Source organism: Sander vitreus, chromosome 9, assembly GCF_031162955.1.
Source record: "Sander vitreus isolate 19-12246 chromosome 9, sanVit1, whole genome shotgun sequence".
NCBI lineage: Eukaryota > Metazoa > Chordata > Actinopteri > Perciformes > Percidae > Sander > Sander vitreus.
The window spans coordinates 19329429-19349371 of NC_135863.1; the positions used below are offsets into that span (position 1 = coordinate 19329429).

Below are 19943 nucleotides of genomic sequence, written 5' to 3' on the forward strand. Positions count from 1 at the left end.
CAGCACCTCTGCGTTTGCTGTTTAACACATTAGTCCCTTGGTGGCACCCGTAGATCAACGTTAAAGTCGGACGTGTATCTATCGAATGTGAGCGTCAAAAACAGGAAGTTTCCAACCAAACAGCTGCACCATGAATGAGTCCTATGAGCCATCGCTTGATCGCGACTTGTTTTCCTGAGACAATTTACGAATTAATTTGAAAGAGAATGTCATCCAACTCAACGTTACACTTTGGAAATCATCAACAATATCCGGTGATGGATAGTGAGACAGGCGTCATGTCGATCGACCATGGAGGAGAGTGGGGTAAGCTTCGGTTAACTGCTTTCTACAGACCCATACAGGGAAACATATATAACTAATACAGACGTACCTCTAACATGAAAAGTGTGAGAAGGTAACCTTTTCAAAAACATTCGTCCATACGCCTGAGGTTGGATGTGTTTGTGTTTACATACGCTTAAAGTCGTTGCTACTACAGTTAGCATTAGCTAGCTAGCTGTGACGTTAGGTGATGTAACCTGGATGTAATGTAAAAACACTTACCAGCAATATGGCTGCAGACATTACACACAGTGCACTTCTCTAACACAGACACAGCACTTTAATGCTCTAGAGCAGACATGATGGTGCATACACTTTGCTGATAAGATAGTTTGCTGCACTTGTTTTTTAACCCCCCCTCCTTTAATGCTTATAGCATAGATAGATAACTGTTGAATGTTTTGTATCTATGCTTATAGGCACAGTTTTTAACTAGGGGCAATTCCTTTTTATATAACTTCAAAACTGAGGAGGAATGCTTTTGTTAACAGTGTTTTTATATATTGTACAACTGCCTACAGTTGCACAACTATCTAGTATAATAATGATCAAATAAAATAAATTAGTTTAGCTTATCATATCCAGTATATCCAATATTTTAATCAAAAAGTATATATGACTCCATACACTTGCTGCTTGGATAATAATATGAAATGAAATGTTATCTAAAGAGGCACTGACCAATGGATTGAAAGCAGTTTGACCAGATGTTGTATGTGCTGTATGCTTGTTGTTACACAGACATCAGCCTGTTTGATGAGCTGGACAACCTGGGAGATGCAGATGAGCTGCTTCAGGCCCTGGAGCATGCCGGCTATGTGAGTAACACATCCTCTCTCAGTATGCAAATGTATGTTGCTTTACTGAAACCTGTTTTATAGTCTGTGACTGAAACGAAAAGACATGTGCTTGTTAACAGTGGCGCAGAGCTAGAGATACAGGTGGATCATTAGCTAACATTGTAGCACAGTATGTTTTGAACAACCGTAAGAACACTTACGTACTTTTGTTAAAGCAGTATCTCCAAACAATTTAGGAATAATTTAATTGTGTGTGTGTATAAACAATGAAAAATGGTGTATGAAATAAAATATAAACATGGGGGAAATGACAAATATATTTTAAATATGCCTTTTTCTCTTTTTTAAGAAAAAGTCTAAATGTGAGAGAGCACTGGATGGTTAAATATATAATTTTAAGGTCATTCAGTGCTATAAATTCTTGATCAATTGTGATGTATTCATGGTTTTGTGTTTGGGTTAATGTTTGTTTCAAGGATGACAATTTTTTTTTTCTCTTCTGTACTTAAATGTTTATAATAATAATGAGATGAGCTGTTTTTGTTTTATGTGTATACGTGTGTATGACTGTATGTATGTGGACCCCAGAACGAATAGCCAATGCTTATGCTAGTGCTAATGGGGACATGGAGACAAAACAGAATGTGATACAGGAACAGCAGCACCTCACAGACATTGTGTGCAATAACAATTTTTAAATAAAAAAAAAAAAGAAGGAATTCTTACAAGAGTTTTATTGATGTGCTGTTTTCTGCACATTGCAGAAATGCATGGCTCAGTGATTATACGCACATTGCTTAGAGTAGACTGTGATCAGACGTGGCCTTTGTTGCCAATCTGCATTCTGATGAGGTCCATTGTTTAAAAAGTGTGTGTTTGGTTTCTCAGGCCAGTGAGCTGGACTTTGATATCGACATACCGCTGTGGAATGAAGTGGACACAAGCAGCACCTGCACAGGTACAGCAGCACATGTTGATATCTCTGTAGACATAGCTATCACATTTCAGCATGAAATAAGGGGAATCTGAACTGTACTAAAATAGAGTCAGATGTCCATCTGTTTAGTATTTATATGATGCAACCCATGTGATGTGCTGTGGCAATTTGATAGAAATATATTCTCAGATGCACTGTTGTTGTTGTTGTTGTTTTGCTGCTTGAAGCTTTAAGTGGAATACAACATTGATGGCCCAATGTTGAGAAAATGAAAATCACTTTTTTACTAAGGATTATTATTATTATTTTCTTTCAGAATGTTTTAAATTTTTTCCAGTCCGTTGTCCTGGTGTACGACCTTAAACCAGTTTGATTTTATGAAAATCTGCTGAACCGTTGTTTATCATTATGGCCTGTTCTGGTATAATAACAAGTAGCCTACATCAGCAACTGGTGCAGACTGCATCACTAAATCCAACTTATATTGCATTAGTAATAAGCAATATGACAACGCCTTCTGTTGTTTATAAACAGACTAACGGAGCCACTAGTGTCTGACAGCAGTAGTCTCAAAGAAAACTAAAACTGTGCCAATATGGAAACATTTTGGATTTGAAGCAGACAAATTATGTTAGCCAAAAAACATAGTCCTGCTGATTGATTGTGGTGCTGCTTCACTTTCTGCTTCTTTTTCATTCATGGGCTCTTGAACCCCTCTTCTCATTTCTCAGTTTGTACTTCCTCAATTCCTCTCCTCACCTCCTCTCCTCACATCTTAGTCCCTCTCACCTGAGATGCGAGCAGAGGAGGCAACAGGCATTTAACAAAATGAGACATCCGTGCTTCAGACCCGTCATTTTAAAGCAACGACCGAGACCGAGTCTCATTATGTTTCACTCCGGAGCAGCTGCTGAGTCAAGTGAGACACCTAGTGGTAAAATTCCGTATATGGGTCAGGTTCGGTGTTTAAAAAATAAAATAAAAAACTATTAGTGCTATATTTCTTGAAAAATGTGGGAAATTATGACCAAATAACTCGGATGACTTGCGTTTGTTCGTTTAATGTTTGCATGGCTGCTTTATGATTTGATTTGCAAAGACAGCCGGTGTAGCTTATTAATGAGGTGTGTATTTATGGGACACAGTGGTTTATGCTAAATAAATAAAGGATATAGAAGGGGTGTTAGTGTTGAGTTCATGTGTGGGAATACACAGGCATAGTAAATCACACCCACCTATGCTGATAAGCCTACATACAGTATATGACACATTTTCCTGACGTCTTTGTCCTTGTGTATCCAGATGGTGAGGTGAGCCTGGACTCTCTGTCACCTGCCCACACTCTGAGCTCTGTCCCTTCTCCTACTTCTGTGGAAGCCATGTCCCCATACTTCTTACAAGTAAGTCACTGTCTTCAACTCTTTGTCCTTCTCGGTTTTCAGCATTTGACTTGTATTTCCAATGCAATTTTTTTTACCATTTATATTGGTTGTGAGTTTTCACATATCTGCCCCTCTTGGTGCGCAGTTGGAACAAGTAAAAGCCTCATCCAGATGGTGTCCAAACAGTAACAGCTGCTCTTTACTTTTGGATACACACATGCACACTTTAGACACTTAATATTAACAAAAACCTTAAACACCTTGTCAAACTAATAATTCGTTGCCCGCCTGAGCTGTGCCCCGCCTTCTCGTTATAAGGAAGGTGCTGACAAGTTTAGCCATATTAGCATAATTTAGCAGGCAGATGTTTTCACAGTGTGTCAAAACAAGGACAAGGGTTACATCCTTGTCTAGCCCCAACACAGTCTGCACACGTTTGTCTGCTAACTGAATCCAAGGACACATTTGTCTACCAGAGTCTTTGAATATTGACAAGGACACTTGATACATATTTTATCTGATGTTACAACAATCATATTTCGTCAGACAGTGTTCTCTACTTTCTGTGAAGTTTGTTGATGACTGATGCAACTGTAGGCAAGCATCGTGATCCTGAAGCTACTCTGATGTAATGTGAGTTCATTAGTAGCCTGTTCGGATGACAGGCTCTTGTGCAATCATGACGCAGCTTAGAACTGTGCATTTTTAAGAGTGTTGAGCAGCAGAAGTCAAAATAAATTAATTCAACCTTTATTTATCGTCAACAGATCATTGAGGCAATATTATGGATCCCACGTAACTTCTAGTGAAGTCCCGCCCTACGAAGCAGGCCGATTGGTTGGGGTTAGGCATTGACCTCGAGTGGTTAAGGTTAGGATAGCCGATTGGTCAGGGGATAGGACCTGAACAAATCAGGTTACGTTACCTTGCGTAAGCATGGACGCCTGGCCAATAGTAGTGTGTGAATGCTATTGAAGGGCGGGTCTAGAAGTTGCGTGGGTTCCATAATAACGCATCATTGAGGGGTGGCCGCGACCCTCATTTTCAATGTCATTGAGTCAGATTACAGAGACAAATACAGAACAACAACACAGAAAGTACAATCATAAGAAATATAGAAAGACAGTAAAACATTCAGAATTGGAAAAGTATTAGATAAATACATTAGGATAATGGGGATGCCAAAGAAAATACAATTATGGAAAGCAGTTACAAGTAAAAGTTTGCAGTAAACCATTTTGTAGGAGTTAACTGTATTCCAGATGCTTGTGTTTACTGCTGATGTCGTGGTTAAATAGATGTCCAGTATCTAATAGACACGTGTCTTCTCTGCTTCACTTCTAGGATGAGGCCCTGTCTCCACAATCACAGTCCTCTTCTGTTTCAGTCTGCTCAGAGTCCAGTGGCTTTTCTGTAATCTCTCCCCCAGCTAAGAAAGCTCCAAAGAGGACCAGCCAGACCGCCCGGGGTGAGGCAGCCTCTACACACATCTGCTCGTTAGCAGATATATATATATATATATATATAATTTTTTTTATTTATTTTTTTTGGGGGGGCTTTTCCCTTTTATTAGATAGTGACAGTGGATAGACAGGAAAGTGGGGAGCGAGAGAGAGAGAGAGAGAGACAGCAAAGGGCCGTAGGTCGGATTCCAACCGGACTGCTGCAAAGGACTCAGCCTAAATGGGGGGCACGCTCTACTGGGTGAGCTACAGGCCGCCTGTAATCCATATTTGTATGCTTTGTCCAAAAACCAGAGGAAGTTTTGCACCACACTCTGGGTTTTGCAGAATTATGCGATGTGGTCAACAAAACAAAGAGCGATACAAGTCGTGTGTCATTAAAAAAGACTTGGGACGGTTTGTAGAAGAGAAAAAAAAACACGGCTTCTAAAAATACCCTGCAACGATAAATGCAAATTTCCTCACCTGAGCTTAGAGTCAGCCTTTTACTTGTATTTACATACATCCTGTGTTCTTATCTCACTACTCCCACCCCCATCTCCACACACCAGCCAGACAAGCTCAGCCAATCAAAAGGCCGATTCAGATTGGCCCGAGGGTTTCCATCCAACCGAAACCACTGATTACTGCTGTGCCCCTGGCTCATGCAGCAGCTCCCCTGCAGGCCAAGACAATCATCATCCAGCCCCTGCAGACCACTCTCCTGCCTGTGGTCAAACAAGCACCAATCAACATCCAACCAGCACCCCCTCCAGGTTAGAGCTCACACTACAACACATTAAGACCCATTGCCTCACATTGCGCTGTATTGCATCAGACCAAAGGCACTGGATGTATTAGCGAGCTGTGTGTTGTTCTTTACTTAGAGTATTTTGTAATTCATTTAAATGTAGAGATGACATGATATTAGAGCTGTTTGTAACTTCTCATTAATTTGTTTGTCTTTCTTGCTTAAAAAAATCATTTAATTGTTGTGTATTGGCCAGCAGATGGGGCTTTAACCTTAGTTTATGCTCACAAGTGATCTTAGTCCTCACTGTACCATGCTACTCTGCATGACGGTCAAATAATTAAAACTAAATCATACCTTAAGATGTTAGATGCCTTCTTTTTGTAACCAAAATATGTCTTCATTTGGGCTACACTTGGGGGGAAAAAAACAATGCTGGGAATCAGTCTCCATAAATATACACTCAGGAAAGTTTGTTTTATAGCCCACATGTAAACCAAAGACTATTTATGGGCTGCTGTGTGATTTTGTGTGTTTCGTGCATTAAAGTCGTTATTATTTTGTTTTGTGCTTTTAGCCTGCCTGGTTTACCAATCTGGTTACATCAGCAGCACCTAGGCCAATGTAAATACTTATGTCATTGCCTGGGCCCAAAGTGGGTGGAGTATCTGACCTCTCCCAACTTGAATTTGAACAAGGAGTCTCCAGTCTGCCTGGTAATGGCCAAGGTGGCGGATGGCTAAAGCCAAGACATCCAGTTTAGGACCCCAGATGGAAGTCAAGTCAAGCCTGCTCAGTGTTATGAGTCTCTTTGGTTTAAGATCTCTGCAATATTCACAGCTGAGAAGCGAGCCCTATGCATCAGACAGATGGAAGAAAGGAATTAAAGATATTTACTGATGAGTTCACATTTTATAGAGTTTGCCTGGTATTTCCAAAGAGCAAACAGGCTGACAGGTGTTTCCAAGGCTTATAATTTCTTTTGACTTTTATCCTCATGAATTCTTCTTACAGATGTGAGCTTGGGCCCAAGACACACAGCGTTGGCACCACACACATTCATTAGGAAGACTGGCTAAGGCTTCTCCACGATTAGCACTGACAGGTTGTTTAGTATAAGAGGTGAAGGTTGCTGGGTCAGTTGAGGAATGGTTCCTGGCACGGTCTACACTCTGCGAGGCTCCTACATCAACAGGACTTTTTTTAAACAATTTTTGTTAAACACAATATCGTGTCCTGTTGAGGTTTTGCTAGTTTCTTTCTTTCAGGCCATAATCCATTTTGAATTTGGGCCAACATGCAGGTTTATGTGTGTTCATGCACATAAAACTCACACACCTCTCCGTTTGGAATGTGAAGGTTTAAGACCACAGGTCGAGATGGTAAACATCTTTTCCACCTGCACTTTAAACACAGAGTCCCAATAAAGACAAGGGGTTAATGTAGGTCACGGACGGACGGGGGGGGGGAGGAGATCAATGAGCTGGTCTGTACCATCTGCAGTGGGAGGCTCTTTCAACAGCAGACTGATGCAGCCTCCAGATTGTAGAGAATATCAGGTTGATCGTTTTTTTTGTCATAGATAGCAAGACAAACGTGGGATAAGAACATAAACCCAAACATAAGAACAAACTGACAGACACACATAATCACAGTCAGTGTTATTCAATGTTAATTATACTGTAAAAAAATATGATTATAGTATGAGCGTATAGGTTAAGACCTGTAATTTGAAAATGTATTGCACACTCTTTCTCAGGACGTACCATAGTGCTGTCGCAGCCAAGCCAGGTGCTACAGATCCAGACAACAAGGGCTGTCACTGCCAATGTGGTCACCATGCCAACGCTCAGCCAGAACAGGCACGTTCCTGTCGCTGCTCCTGTCACGCTTCCAACCCCTTCCTCAGATGATGAAGTGAGTCCCGTCCGCACTCTTTATCACTTAAGTCTTCCTACTTGTTACATTGTTGAACTGCCCTGAGATATAAACACAGAGGGGTGTAGATGAGAACCAGCACAGATTAGTGCTGCTGCCCTCATTCAGTCAAAGGGGCAATGGCAAATGTCCACTTATGTATAATCAGCCATGCAAAAGATTACTGTATATTTACATTGTGTGTCATTATAGCGGATTTCACACATAGGTGCTGCCAATTATACATCTTTCTGTATATGTTGTCAAACACCCACATAACTGTAAACATGTTATTTGATCAGAGATCTCGAAATGGTTTCAGACCACTCAGTTTGTCTTCATTGGTTACTACCAGCATGGCTCCAAGGGGACGCCACCTGTTTTTCTCTGGTTACACGTTTAACAATTGGGAGGTTGTTTACTGAGAAATCAAGTCAGTAAATCTAGGTACATACAATACATGTAGTAGTGTCATGTTCCCAAACCCTATAGAGCTCAACAGTAACCGCCCACTTTTTTTAACGGCTCTGGTTCGGGTAGTGTTTTTCCCCGTTCAATATCTCCATTGACGTTTCATTAAATGCTTATATACTGTAAAAAGGTTTATACCTGGAACCAAGCCAACCAGCTAAGAGATGAATCGTTACCATAAAACATTTGATTTGGCGCAAAATAACATTTTGAAAACTGCAAATAAGGCAAAGGTACAAGAGTGTGTACATAAACAATTATAGACTTCAATGGTAGCTGCTCGCTCTAGCCGTTTGTTGGTGCGGTAAACCATTCCATGGTAACAGCAAGTTCCACCAATCAGAGACATTGCTGTTACACTTAGGATTGTGGGTAGTGTAGTATTTCTCCATAAGATCGCAAATAAAACATGTCTTTCTTAAAATGGTTGATTTCATACGGAATTCTAGCTTCTACAGGAGCAGAAACTTTCATTTCACATCCTCTGAGTCTACCTTGGATGGTTTAGACATTGTGGCTGATAATCAATATCCTTATTGAGAAAATTTATAGGATTTTTACTTCCGGAACCACACTGTTGAGCTCTAATGGACATCTCATTGCTCAAACTAAATGTCAAACACAGAACCTTGACTCCCTTGTCAAACATTTAGTTTTTTCTGTTTTTCTCTGTCTAATCTGTCGGATGTTTCCTCAAAGGCTCTTCGTAAGGTCATATCCTCTTTAATTCACAGCCTAACTAAGAATATGTCCAAGCAATTGATTAGACGAAGCCTCTTCATAGGACTGAATAGTACCTTTTTGAAGTGTTGTCTTTGTGTGTGTCTGTGTGTGGACATGCAAGGACTTGCATGCGTGCACTTGCATGCCACTGCATGCCTATGCGTAGCCACATGGGCGTGCATGCACCTGCCCACTATGTAACTATGATGTTGTGGTTGCCATGTTCACACTTGAACTGGAACCTGTCCAACATAAACTCACTCATCTTACCCTATTTTTAGTGTTTATTTTAATTTCACAAACCATTAACTTTAATTTCTGTGTTAAATATGAAAGTGAAGTGTTGAAAGGAGAAAGTTAGACTTTTTTTTTTTTTTTTTGTGTGTATGATGATGCTTGTGTTTTTCCACTCTGAAGGAAAAGTTATAACACTGCATGGACCATTTCTGTCTGTAAAGATGCAAATGACACCAAGATCTGTGACAAAATCTATGACATCAAATTGAAAGAGGTTTCCATGTTGGATACATTTGTGAACTGATTGAGTTATTACTCTTAAAAGAGAGGCATCTGCGTGATAGTTACAAATCACGAGCCTCTCTGGTTTTCATGGAGCTACAAACAATCCACACATGGTCATTATTGGCTTCTGCTTTGTTTGTACCTGTGGGGTTTCATTGGAAAGATGTACGTTATGTAATTGTAGTTCAGACAGTGTAAAGTATGTTACTCTCCATGTGGATGACAGAGGGTGGATCCTTCCGTGTGTTGCATTCAGGGGTGATGTCAGGACAGCTGCAGAGAACAGAAGACACACACAAACATGCAACTGTTAACGCACAGCCTGCTGATCTTCAGTATTTCTGCCTCATGCACTCATTTCTCTTGGGTCTGTGTAATGACAGCACAGGACAGCACAGAGCTTTCAGGGACTTTTATAAGGTACTATTAAGTGTAGCAGGGACTGCCCCAGAGATTTAAAAGTTAAAACAGAAAACTCAATTATAGTTTGTTTTGTTTATGGTACAAACTTGTGGTTTCTTAATACAAGCTTTTGTGCATGCTGGACTTATTTTGGGTAGGAGAGTCTGATATTCTTTTAAAGATCTGGGGCTAGTTTATAGGTCTGTGTTTCTGATTCTCTTCTCTTTGTTACTTGAATAAACTGCCTCCTTCTGCTAGTCTGAATCAGCCTCCATCGTAAAGGTCCGAGAGATGCCGTTTGTTGTTTCAGTCTTTGCTCCCCGGCACAAGAGTTCCCTAAAGGCTTGCTAAAGTCTGACCTTTAGTGAGAAATGTGTTCTCACTCCGTCTTCTCCCCTGTTTGTCTTGTTCTTTTGGTCTGTGAGAAAAACTTCCACATTCAAAGTGTTTCCCATTCGCCGGCTAGCTCAAACTGACTGGCAGTGAAGTTGCAAAAAATGCATTGTTGTTCATAAGGGTAGCTTTTTTGAAGAATCATGTGTGTTACATTTGTGGAATGTATCCTGAATCATTTGCAGTGGTGAGAGTGGGACAACCACAGAAAATTCATCCAATTTTCAGCTTTTAGCATCACGGCTAACATCACGGTGAAAAAACATTAGTCATAACCTAATGTCGCAACGTTCTATTTTACCAGTCTGCTCAATTTATCTTGACATTAACAAAGTTTTCCATCAGACTTTTCAATGATAAACCTCAACCGAAATTTCACAGGTGTTTTTTTTTTTTTTTTTTTATGAATGGTAACATTTGACCTATGGCTGTAAAAATAGTTGGCCCCTGAAAGGGCCCGAGAGGAACTTGTCCAATTATCATGGGGTTAATCGAGCCTGGAGAAGCACTCTTCGTGCCAGACCACGAGAACAATGACGAGGAATTCCAAACCTCAGAGGCCAAAACAAATACGCCTCTCAGCCATTTGTAAAGCTAAGCAAGTCAATAAAGTTTACAATAGGTGATTAAAGGGGAGGGACTGAACGCAATAATTGAGAGGGGGGATAATAAGACTGGAGCTGATACCTCCATTCATTTCTCAAGTTTTTAATGATGATTTAATGATGTTTTAGTGAATGTAGGAAAAATATATTTATATTGCAGAATCTGGGTGTCATATCAGCTATTTAATGATTTAAAGTGAGACTATGTAAGTTTTGCTAAATGGTAGCCACAAGTGACAATTATAATGGATATATATATATATATATATATATATATATATATATATATATATATATATATAATATAATGGTAGGGTAACCGTAGCACAAAGAGTCCAAGTCAGTGGCTCAATAATGTCTCTTACGCAGCATTATCTATGTTAACATTAGCCACCACAAGTTACAGCTCATACCAGACCAAGTGTAGCAGCAAAACCCCTGAGTGTATTTAAGTGAGTATGGGTATGTTTCATTGCTTATTAATATATAAATTCAGTTGTTTGTTGATTCATCTTTCAAAAGTTGCATCCTGGAGGTCTTGCTTTAAATGGACTTTAGAGTTGTTTCCGTGGCCCACCGAGATGCTGGTGTTCGGACCCGCTGCAGCTGTGTTCACTTTATATCCTCACTGGTTTGGCTGTTAAAGATGGCATGCTTGCGCCAGGTGTTACTACATGTTATATCTACAGTTTGCATGTGTGTGCCACTGTTCATGTTAGTTACAGTACTGTATTTTGGGCTAAAGTTAGCCTTAATAAGCCCGGGTGTTAAACAGCTGCTAACCATTACATGCTTCAGACAGGTGTTGTGCAGGACGAAGCTTTTGGGACAGCTGTAAACAGTCATCAGGGATTGGTTCACTGTAATGTAATGAGCTCCTATTTTGTGTGTGTGTGTTTGTGTGTGTGTTCGTGACTGAAAAACAGTCCAGCCTAGAACTGCACGCCTCAACAAATCCTCCTATTACTAGGATGGGAGGATTTATAGGAGGGGACCCCAGGAAAGCATTGTGTAATGCCAGATGGAAAGGGGTCCCTTACATCCAGCACAGAAGATGATGCTTTCACGTCTTTAAATTTTCTTTTGCATCAGTGTCCAGTTTCCAAATCGGAGTGCTCAGTTGAGTTGAGGAAAAAAATGTATCCCATTTGAGAAAATTCCTGGAGAGCTACAAGGGAGCTTGATAAAATCCCATTACACATTTTGTCTTATTATCTATGCTCATTATTCAACACTCATACAGGGAGAAATCCATCATAGATGTTAGAGATGTAACAGCAAAGCTCTTACTTAAATACACCTAGTGATTTGAACACGTCATGTGCTAAAAATCTGTTGAACGTTTCCCGGACTTTGAGCTCATGTTTTTTCACCACATCTGGTTGTTTTTGTCCAAATGTGTAAAAGCTGCTTTTAGTGTAATATGATGCTGCAGAAAAACTATTGAAAATACATCACACAGAATTCCATTGTTTCATTACAAAGTGTAAAATGATATTATTTTATTAAGTTAAATGTTTAATGACAAAGTAAGGCACACAGGCAGTCCTTATATTTTACAAAACCCTGCTGTAATGTGTGAATTTTGTGATTTGATACATCAATAGAAAATACCAGTTTCTCCCTTAACGGTCACCTAAATACCTCATTGGAAAACAAACAACTGGAACAACGTGCTCTCTCGCTTTTGCTCTGCAACTACATGTTTAACCCACAGCACAGTTTAAGCACCGTGTGGATTTTAAAATGGAGTTAAGAGAAACTGAGTACCCAAAGAGTGAACTGCAACACAAAAAAAGAGAGAATTCGACATCCCAGGTTGATAGTTATTTCACCTGCATGCCGTGGTTATAGGTGTTTATGACCTACAGTAAAATCAGGAAACTTGTTAAACTAAGCCCCCTCCCGCTTGGATAGGTTAATGGTTCATCACCCACTTCTTCCTGGAGTAACCCTTCAGATGCTGAATGGAAAGAGTCAACTCTCAACAGCAGTGTGACAGTTAGGCATGCTGGGACCTGTTGCCTTGTCAGCTCTTCTTTTCTCTCTCTTCACCTGCACTCATCCATTGAAGAGTTGTTGAGCAGGCAATTCTACCTTTCAGCAACAACATGCAGTTGGCCACTGTGCAGGAGCAGCAGGAGGAAAGTGCCCTGCTCATGGGCGCCTTGGCAGTTTCCCACAGACAGTTAGTTTAGATAGTTTGAGTTTGAACCAGTGTTTGCGTTCTTACCCATTCAATTGAGGTTCATTTTTTTTTGCCGCCTGCCCCACATTTTCCTACTCAGCCTCAATATGGTGGCGATGTGAAGTTCCCCCTACTCTCCACTCCCTGGTAACTGCTTACTTGCAGCGTTCCCAGGCTCAGGCTAGTGGCACGGCTCCCAGATCTGGGCTGGGAGACAGAGGGGTTTCTCAGGAGACAGAACACAAATACAGGGATCCAAATAACTTAATCACCAGCGGGGCTATTAGGCCCAGGATCTTAGAGGCTTACCCTGAGGAGGGTGTTTGTGTTTGGAGAAGGATAGGAGATGAGTAGCTGGGGACTGGATGGTCAATGAAGTTGTTTGGGTAAAAACACATGGGTGGTGTTAATTTGAGACATGCTAAGATATGCGCTATTTGGGTTAGATTTCACCTCACTGGCCTTGAGTGGCAGGAATCCCATTGGTTATCCTTAGTGGAAACAAACTGTACAACCACTATAACTTTATTTATTAATTTGTTTATTTATTAAAAATGCTTTTGTTCGCCTTTTCGTAGTTTCAGAGGTTTGGGCAGTCTTAATTTGTAATAAGGTCTTGAAGAACATTTAAATAGAAAATGGTGCATATTGTAAGAACTTTGTAAGGAGCTATAATTACGGCAATTAAGACTATGGCTGAACTTTTTTATTTATTTATTTTTTTACATCCAGACCTATAACGTATATAGTGCCTCTGTGTTTGTGTCTCAGATGTGAACCCATTTCTCAAGAGACACACTCCGTAAACACAATTTTTTTTCACATATACTACAGAGGCATTGCAGGCGACCTCTGGACCTCTCAGAGGATGTAGGTGTAAATATTTTCAAGCAGAAGCTTGATTGTGTGCACTTAAGGGCTCTTTGGGGGCAATGTTAAAGCCATGATTTGTTGCAGAGGTGGCATTAACCTCACAACACATCTTGAACATGTCTTTGTATTATTCTATCACCGTAGTAAACTGGAGCATCGACGGCCAAGGTGTTCTTTCTCGGTGGGAATAACAAAGCCGACTGTGGCTTTAATGTCGGCTTCCCCTTCCCCTCTTCCTTTTCCTTTTTTCACTTGTGTCTTTTTACTGTTTTTTTTTTTTTTTCTCTCTCATGCCAGGGTCCCTCTTTTCAAACTTCTCCTCCACTTCCCACACTTCTTGTTAGGATGTCACCAGTGTTGTTCACCACATACGTCCTCCTGAGTTTGAATGAGTGGATGTGTGAGTGCAAAACATTGACAAAGCAGATGTTGGAGCTCTAGTCTGGAAAAGGCAGTAAATGCATACTGTTGCATCTATACCATTGACTGTACTATGCTGTTTTGCATACCTACATGTGTGTATATCCATTCTTCCTACTTTTCCTCTAGACACTTGTTTGGGTGGTTTCACAGAAAAAGATTGCTCTTATGAATGAGAAGCTATTTTTAACCAAATGCCTTTGAGAGCCTAGACAAACATGATGTTACACTAGTGAGAGGAACCAATGATCTACAACCCAACAGGTGGCTCAAGCAGGCAATTTATTGCTTTCTTACAATAACCATCCCTCTTTTGGGTAGGTTGTGAAGTGGATACATCCATATGTGATTAAAAATAGGTGACATGACATAATAACCTTTGTCCAATGTCTCTTTCTGTCTTTGTCACCTTCTCACTCCAGTCCAAGTTTGGACAGAGGCAGCAGCGCATGATAAAGAACCGCGAGTCGGCGTCCCTGTCTCGGAAAAAGAAGAAAGATTATCTGCTCTCGCTGGAAGCTCGCCTGAAAGTGGCATTGTCTGAGAATGAGGAGCTCAAGAGTGAGAATGGCACACTCAAGAAACAGCTGGAGGGCCTGCTGAGTGAGGTGAGAGGCTAGCAGCCACTGCTCTGCCAATACGTCCACACAGTCTTCCACTTATAAAAGATGCCTGCGCAGAGTAACAAAAGCCTTGTGTGAATTACACATGACTCGTATCTGTGATTTGTCATTTGTAATACAACATGATGTCTAACTTTTCCTGCAGAACACAGTACTAAAGGTAACGGCCCCCAAGAGGAGAGCTGTGTGCCTCATGGTGGTGTTGGTGTTCGTCATGCTTAACGTTGGACCAATGAGGTGAGGGTATGGCGCTTAATGTGTGACTATGGCTCTCTCTCTCTCTGTGTCTTTTAAGTGTAGACACAACAATTTAATTTAGGCTCTAAAAGCTTAAATTCAGTTCAAAACAAAAGCACGCTGATGATGGCATACTGTAGCTCCAGATACACAAAGATTACTGGTATCTGCAACACACTGTGGATGCACAACCGTTTAATTATTGAAGGAAGACAAATGGAAAGCCCCCTGAGTCATTGTGGGAATCACGCCAATCATGTAAGACATTACGCACAAACGTTTATTAAAAACAGAGCAGAACATTTCCCATTGAAGCAATAAGTTCACACAAACCTACTTCACCCATATGTCACTTGACTAAAGGTAATGAACACATTCGCCTAAACAAGTTGACAAATTAAAAACAAGCAATCATCTCACTATCTTTTGCCAACAGTTTAGATATGACTTGTTTATGTTATTTATAATGACAAATAATCAATGCAAAAGATTTTGTATCACATTCATTCATAATGGTTTCCCTTAAATGCTCTGAACAAAAGTACCTGAACTCAATAGTAACATGTGATACCATCCAGAGTAATGTAGCCCAGTGATGTTCATCCATGCCAAATGGCTCTTGTGTGTATGCTCCATTCCTCTGTTGTTTTTGCCAGAGTTTATAGGACTTTCTGACTAATGGATCAATAAGTCTCAAAACAACCGGCTGGGTTGGGAGGAAAGTAAATATTTACAGTATCACTTATAAATGTAAGTAATCCCACAAACTCAACTCAAGTCCACATCCAACTATAACGATGACTTCTCTGTTATCACGTTATAAAAATGTTTGTTTTCTCCTAGGAATAACTTTCTCCACAAGGATAGCTTTGATTATCTGGCTCTGTGCTGGGAATGTGTTCTCTCAGTTGTTCTCTAGAGCTTAAACATGAAAAGGTTTCTTGGGACCCATGAATGAGTTTGCTTTTGCAACTTGAGTGGTAATTCACAGTAGCTAAAGTCTGTGTGTGTTTGTACCTGTGCTCGCATCTGTGTGTTTTGTGTTTGGGCTCTCTTTTGGAATGTGAAATATGCCCGCTTTTGAGTTTGGATCTTTTTGAAATGAAAATGCCACCCAGTGTAGTAATACCGTTATAAAGAGACTGTGTATTTTTGCTTGTGTGTGCGCCACAGCATGCTTTGGGTTATGCAGTCTAGATCAGAGTTCAGAATCTGCTTGTGGCTAAAAACGAACAACCCTCCTGTGGACAGGATGTGGGCCACATGGAATTCAGCGGTTATTTCAGTCCATTACCCGGTTCTTCTTTTCAGTTTGTTTCCTCCATTCTTAGTATCCTGAGTTTCCCTCACCTGTCTTCTGTTTCTTCAGTCTGTTTCAGGGTGGCCCAGGCTCCAAGCTCTCCATGCAGCATGGCGGCAGACACCTGTTGGGTTTCTCCTCAGAGGCAGAAACTGAGGTTGTGATGGGCCCTGATCCCCTTGGCAGTGGCCCCTCTGAGATGGCTGACAGGTAATGTGCTCAACCCCCCCCCCCCCGAACACAACCGCATGTCAGCGAACCCGGATGCACCTGTGCCTGGGCTCAGTCTGAACTGGTACAGCTCATTACGGCATGTGTAAACAGGCGCGCTAGCCGATTACCAACTCTGTCCAAATGTCTGCTTTTCAAATGCCTCCAGGTCCGTGACTAGTCGGCCAGCAGTTGTGCTTTGAGTAACAAAGTGGGAAATTGGGCTCAGGCCATGTTTGACATCCAACTTTTTATTGCTAGTAACAGTTTATTTTTCTAAAGTGTTATATATTTTTCTTTTCTTCTTTAAATGCGATAGAGGCACAGCAGTCTCATTTGTAAATTGCATAAATAACATACTTATTTGGTACATTACCTGCATCCCCCCATGTCCTGACAATGATGTCTTGCAAGGTGGTCAGTGTCGAATGTCTGCATGGCATTGCCAGCCTGTGTTTTGTCAGATCTCTGCATAGGGTATGTTACATGTTATTGCAAACCATTTAGCTGTAGTATCAGGTTTCCCAGCAGCATTAAACCAGCGTGGGCAGGAAGGAACACATTAGCCTTTACAAAAGGGGTGACGGCACCAAATGCATAAGAGCGGAGAATGACGGGGGAAATATGCAGCCTAATCTTGGGGGTCCCACTGACCAGGAAGGTGTGTATGCGGGAAGGTTAATACGGCCCCTCCAGTTAGAGTTATGATCAAGGCTCTGTGGGCTGACATGTTGTCTCTTAGAGACGGGAACGCAAGGCGTAGTCGACGTGTTGGCTCGGCTCAGAGAGACCCACGGGAGATATTACGTCTGTGGCAGGCGTTTTAATAACGAGCCCCCTGCAGGTGGGCACTGACTGTGGACAGTCTACATCATCACCTCAAGCAACATAATCATTCATTCGCAGAGGTATAACAGTTAATTAAAGTCACAGTATCATCTGAGGAGGAACGTCGAGTTATGCAATGCAGTGTGCTGCTGATCCATAATGTATTGTAAACCCACCTTATGGTAACAACCCAGACTGTTGTTTTTGTGTCATTGTCCATAATCAGACTGGATGTGAGCTGCAGGGTGGCAGTGCTCACTTCTCTGTAGCATGTGTCTGATCATCGCTCTAGCAGCATGTGGATCGTCTGAATCTGCCACGTCTGCACATGTCAAGTATTAGGAATTGGAATCAATTAAAAACTCATTAGTTAACACTGACATTCAAAAGGTTTATAATTGTCCCCACATTGAAGCCATGCTAGTTTCTCTTTTGGTGCCGTTTTGCTTCCTGTTGCACAATCCACTCTGGGTGTTTCATCTCCATCAGAGGGCAGGCAGCCATGTTGGCGCTCAGTTTACATTCAGAGCATGTTCTCAACATGTGGACAATATTTAATTTTTTTAACACATTCTTATTTGCAATTCTTACATTGATTTAAGAGCATATGAACAGTCTTGTAAAGCAATCACTTTCCTCTTCCTTTAACACCCTTTATCTGCTTTTTCTTCTGCGTTGCAGCTCTGAGGATAAGGCCCTGATGGTGGTGAAAGATCCTATCTTCCTCCGACCACCTCCCCCCTGCCAGCCTCCTGTTAACAGGACTAAGTGCATACAGTAAGTTATGAACTCTTTCATGTATGGCCTACTTTTCTCCTTTCAAGTAAGACTACAAAAATGCAAAGGAAATAATGTTATACATGTTGATTGGCAGGTTGGCCCATGAGTTGAGGGGCTGGGTCCACCGTCATGAAGTGCAGCAGACCAAATCCAGGCGCATGAGTAACAGCAGTCACAAACCCACCAGGACCATTCTGGTAGGTCACAGCAGCAGGTTTTGAAAAAAAACAACAACAAAAAAACAGGACAACATATCTAATGGGCGGTGTAAGAATTTGCGTGATGTTTAGTGTTTGCAATAAAGCTTACAAACTAAACTTAGTCATATAAAGTATTTTTTTATTTATTTTTTTGGCAAACCAAAGCCTCTCATTCACCACTGTTTCACCTCCCCTCACACCTTCCCTTTTTCTGCCTCACATTTCTCTTCATTGGGCTGAGTTTAATCCGGCAGCCCTGAGAAAGTAAACACTTAGAGGGGAGCTGTAGGATTAGTGCCCCCTGCTCCTTTTTTTCCATCATTTTTTCCCAAATCTGTCACAGTAGGTCTAATCCACTCGGAGATGCCTAGTTCGTATATACCCATTCTTCATTTTACTTTAAATAGAGACGTAGATGTGTTTATTTCTCACCTGTATTTAGCTGTTTAAGCCCCACAGACGCACATACATCTTAACAGTATTTCAACATATGTGATTTTTATATTAATAATATAGAACTCTTTTATTGTGTTTCTGTTCATGCGTTGGTTCTACATGCGAGTTTAAGTCTTAAGATTCCTAAACTAGATGCGATTTATCAGGAGCAAACCTTGGGACTGGAATGTGTGTGTTGATTTGTAGATGTTTTGAAATGATGGTCATTTAGTCAGTCTGTTTGTATTCGACAGAGTTGCCAACAGTTTATCCCGTTCACTCTAGTGGTTAGTTGATAAGAATATAAAGAGATTATAGCCCTTTTCTCCTCTTTTTTTTTCCCAACAGAAAACCGAGAATAAGGAGGCTGACAGTGCCCAGATTGTGACGGTCCAATACACAGAAACTACTGAGGAAAAGTGAGTGGCAGTGTATTTGTGTCTTTTTTCAGATTTTTTTTTTAAAATTTATTTTAAAGCTGCATTAAGCATTTTTTGACTAGACTAGAGGGCAGATCCATCCAGTGGATCTATCAGAACAAATACACAGTAACTACCTCTTGTGTGGTAAACTAACACTGGTGAACCAAAACAGTGAGTTGAATCTTGTTTCCAAGCTGCAGACTGACGTGTTTTTTTGTCAGCGGGATACACAGAAACAGATTATGTAAAGCAACTGTAGACATAACATACTAGTATGTTTCATTGTTTTAGAGTGGTACTTAACCAGAGTGGCTCTTTGAATGGGACTGTGATGAAAAATAACATTTATGCCTTGATATCCACATTTTTGGCGTTTGCCCGCTTATCGGCTTTTACAATCTGTCCGATTTATGATACAGTGATTTTATAGCACGACCCTCCAAACTGCTTCAGAGCTTTAGTGGTCAATTAGAACCTTTCCCGCTGGACTGCCCCGTATAGTTTGGATCAGGCAGATGGAGAAAATGTTTTTTTGGCCACCCACAGTATATTTTTTTTCTCAGTTGTAAGTCTGGCTATGAAACATCCAAATCTACAGGACAAAATGGGAGAAATCAGTTTCAGCAGAACTAGAATGAAAAGAGGAAATACACAAGAACGGTTGCTCCTAACAGTTTTTTATTTTGGTTTTCATCCTCATGTATGTGGCCGTCCTGCTGTATACATAATGTTTAGAGCCAGGCCACAGCAGTAGAGTC

The 19943-nt window shown here is 40.9% G+C and overlaps 1 protein-coding gene across 1 annotated transcript in view; it reads left to right on the forward strand.

Annotated features, from left to right (window-relative positions):
* Positions 1-43: 43 nt before the first annotated feature.
* atf6 (activating transcription factor 6) overlaps positions 44-19943 on the forward strand; it is a 34554-nt gene continuing 14654 nt past the window's right edge. The window contains exons 1-13 of the mRNA XM_078259096.1: positions 44-306; positions 1066-1142; positions 2013-2082; positions 3364-3461; positions 4788-4911; positions 5458-5661; positions 7396-7553; positions 14573-14758; positions 14919-15010; positions 16380-16520; positions 18030-18125; positions 18223-18325; positions 19112-19182. Coding sequence (XP_078115222.1) covers positions 207-306; positions 1066-1142; positions 2013-2082; positions 3364-3461; positions 4788-4911; positions 5458-5661; positions 7396-7553; positions 14573-14758; positions 14919-15010; positions 16380-16520; positions 18030-18125; positions 18223-18325; positions 19112-19182 — 1520 coding nt within the window. The 5' untranslated portion in view covers positions 44-206. The remainder of the gene's footprint in view (positions 307-1065; positions 1143-2012; positions 2083-3363; positions 3462-4787; positions 4912-5457; positions 5662-7395; positions 7554-14572; positions 14759-14918; positions 15011-16379; positions 16521-18029; positions 18126-18222; positions 18326-19111; positions 19183-19943) is intronic.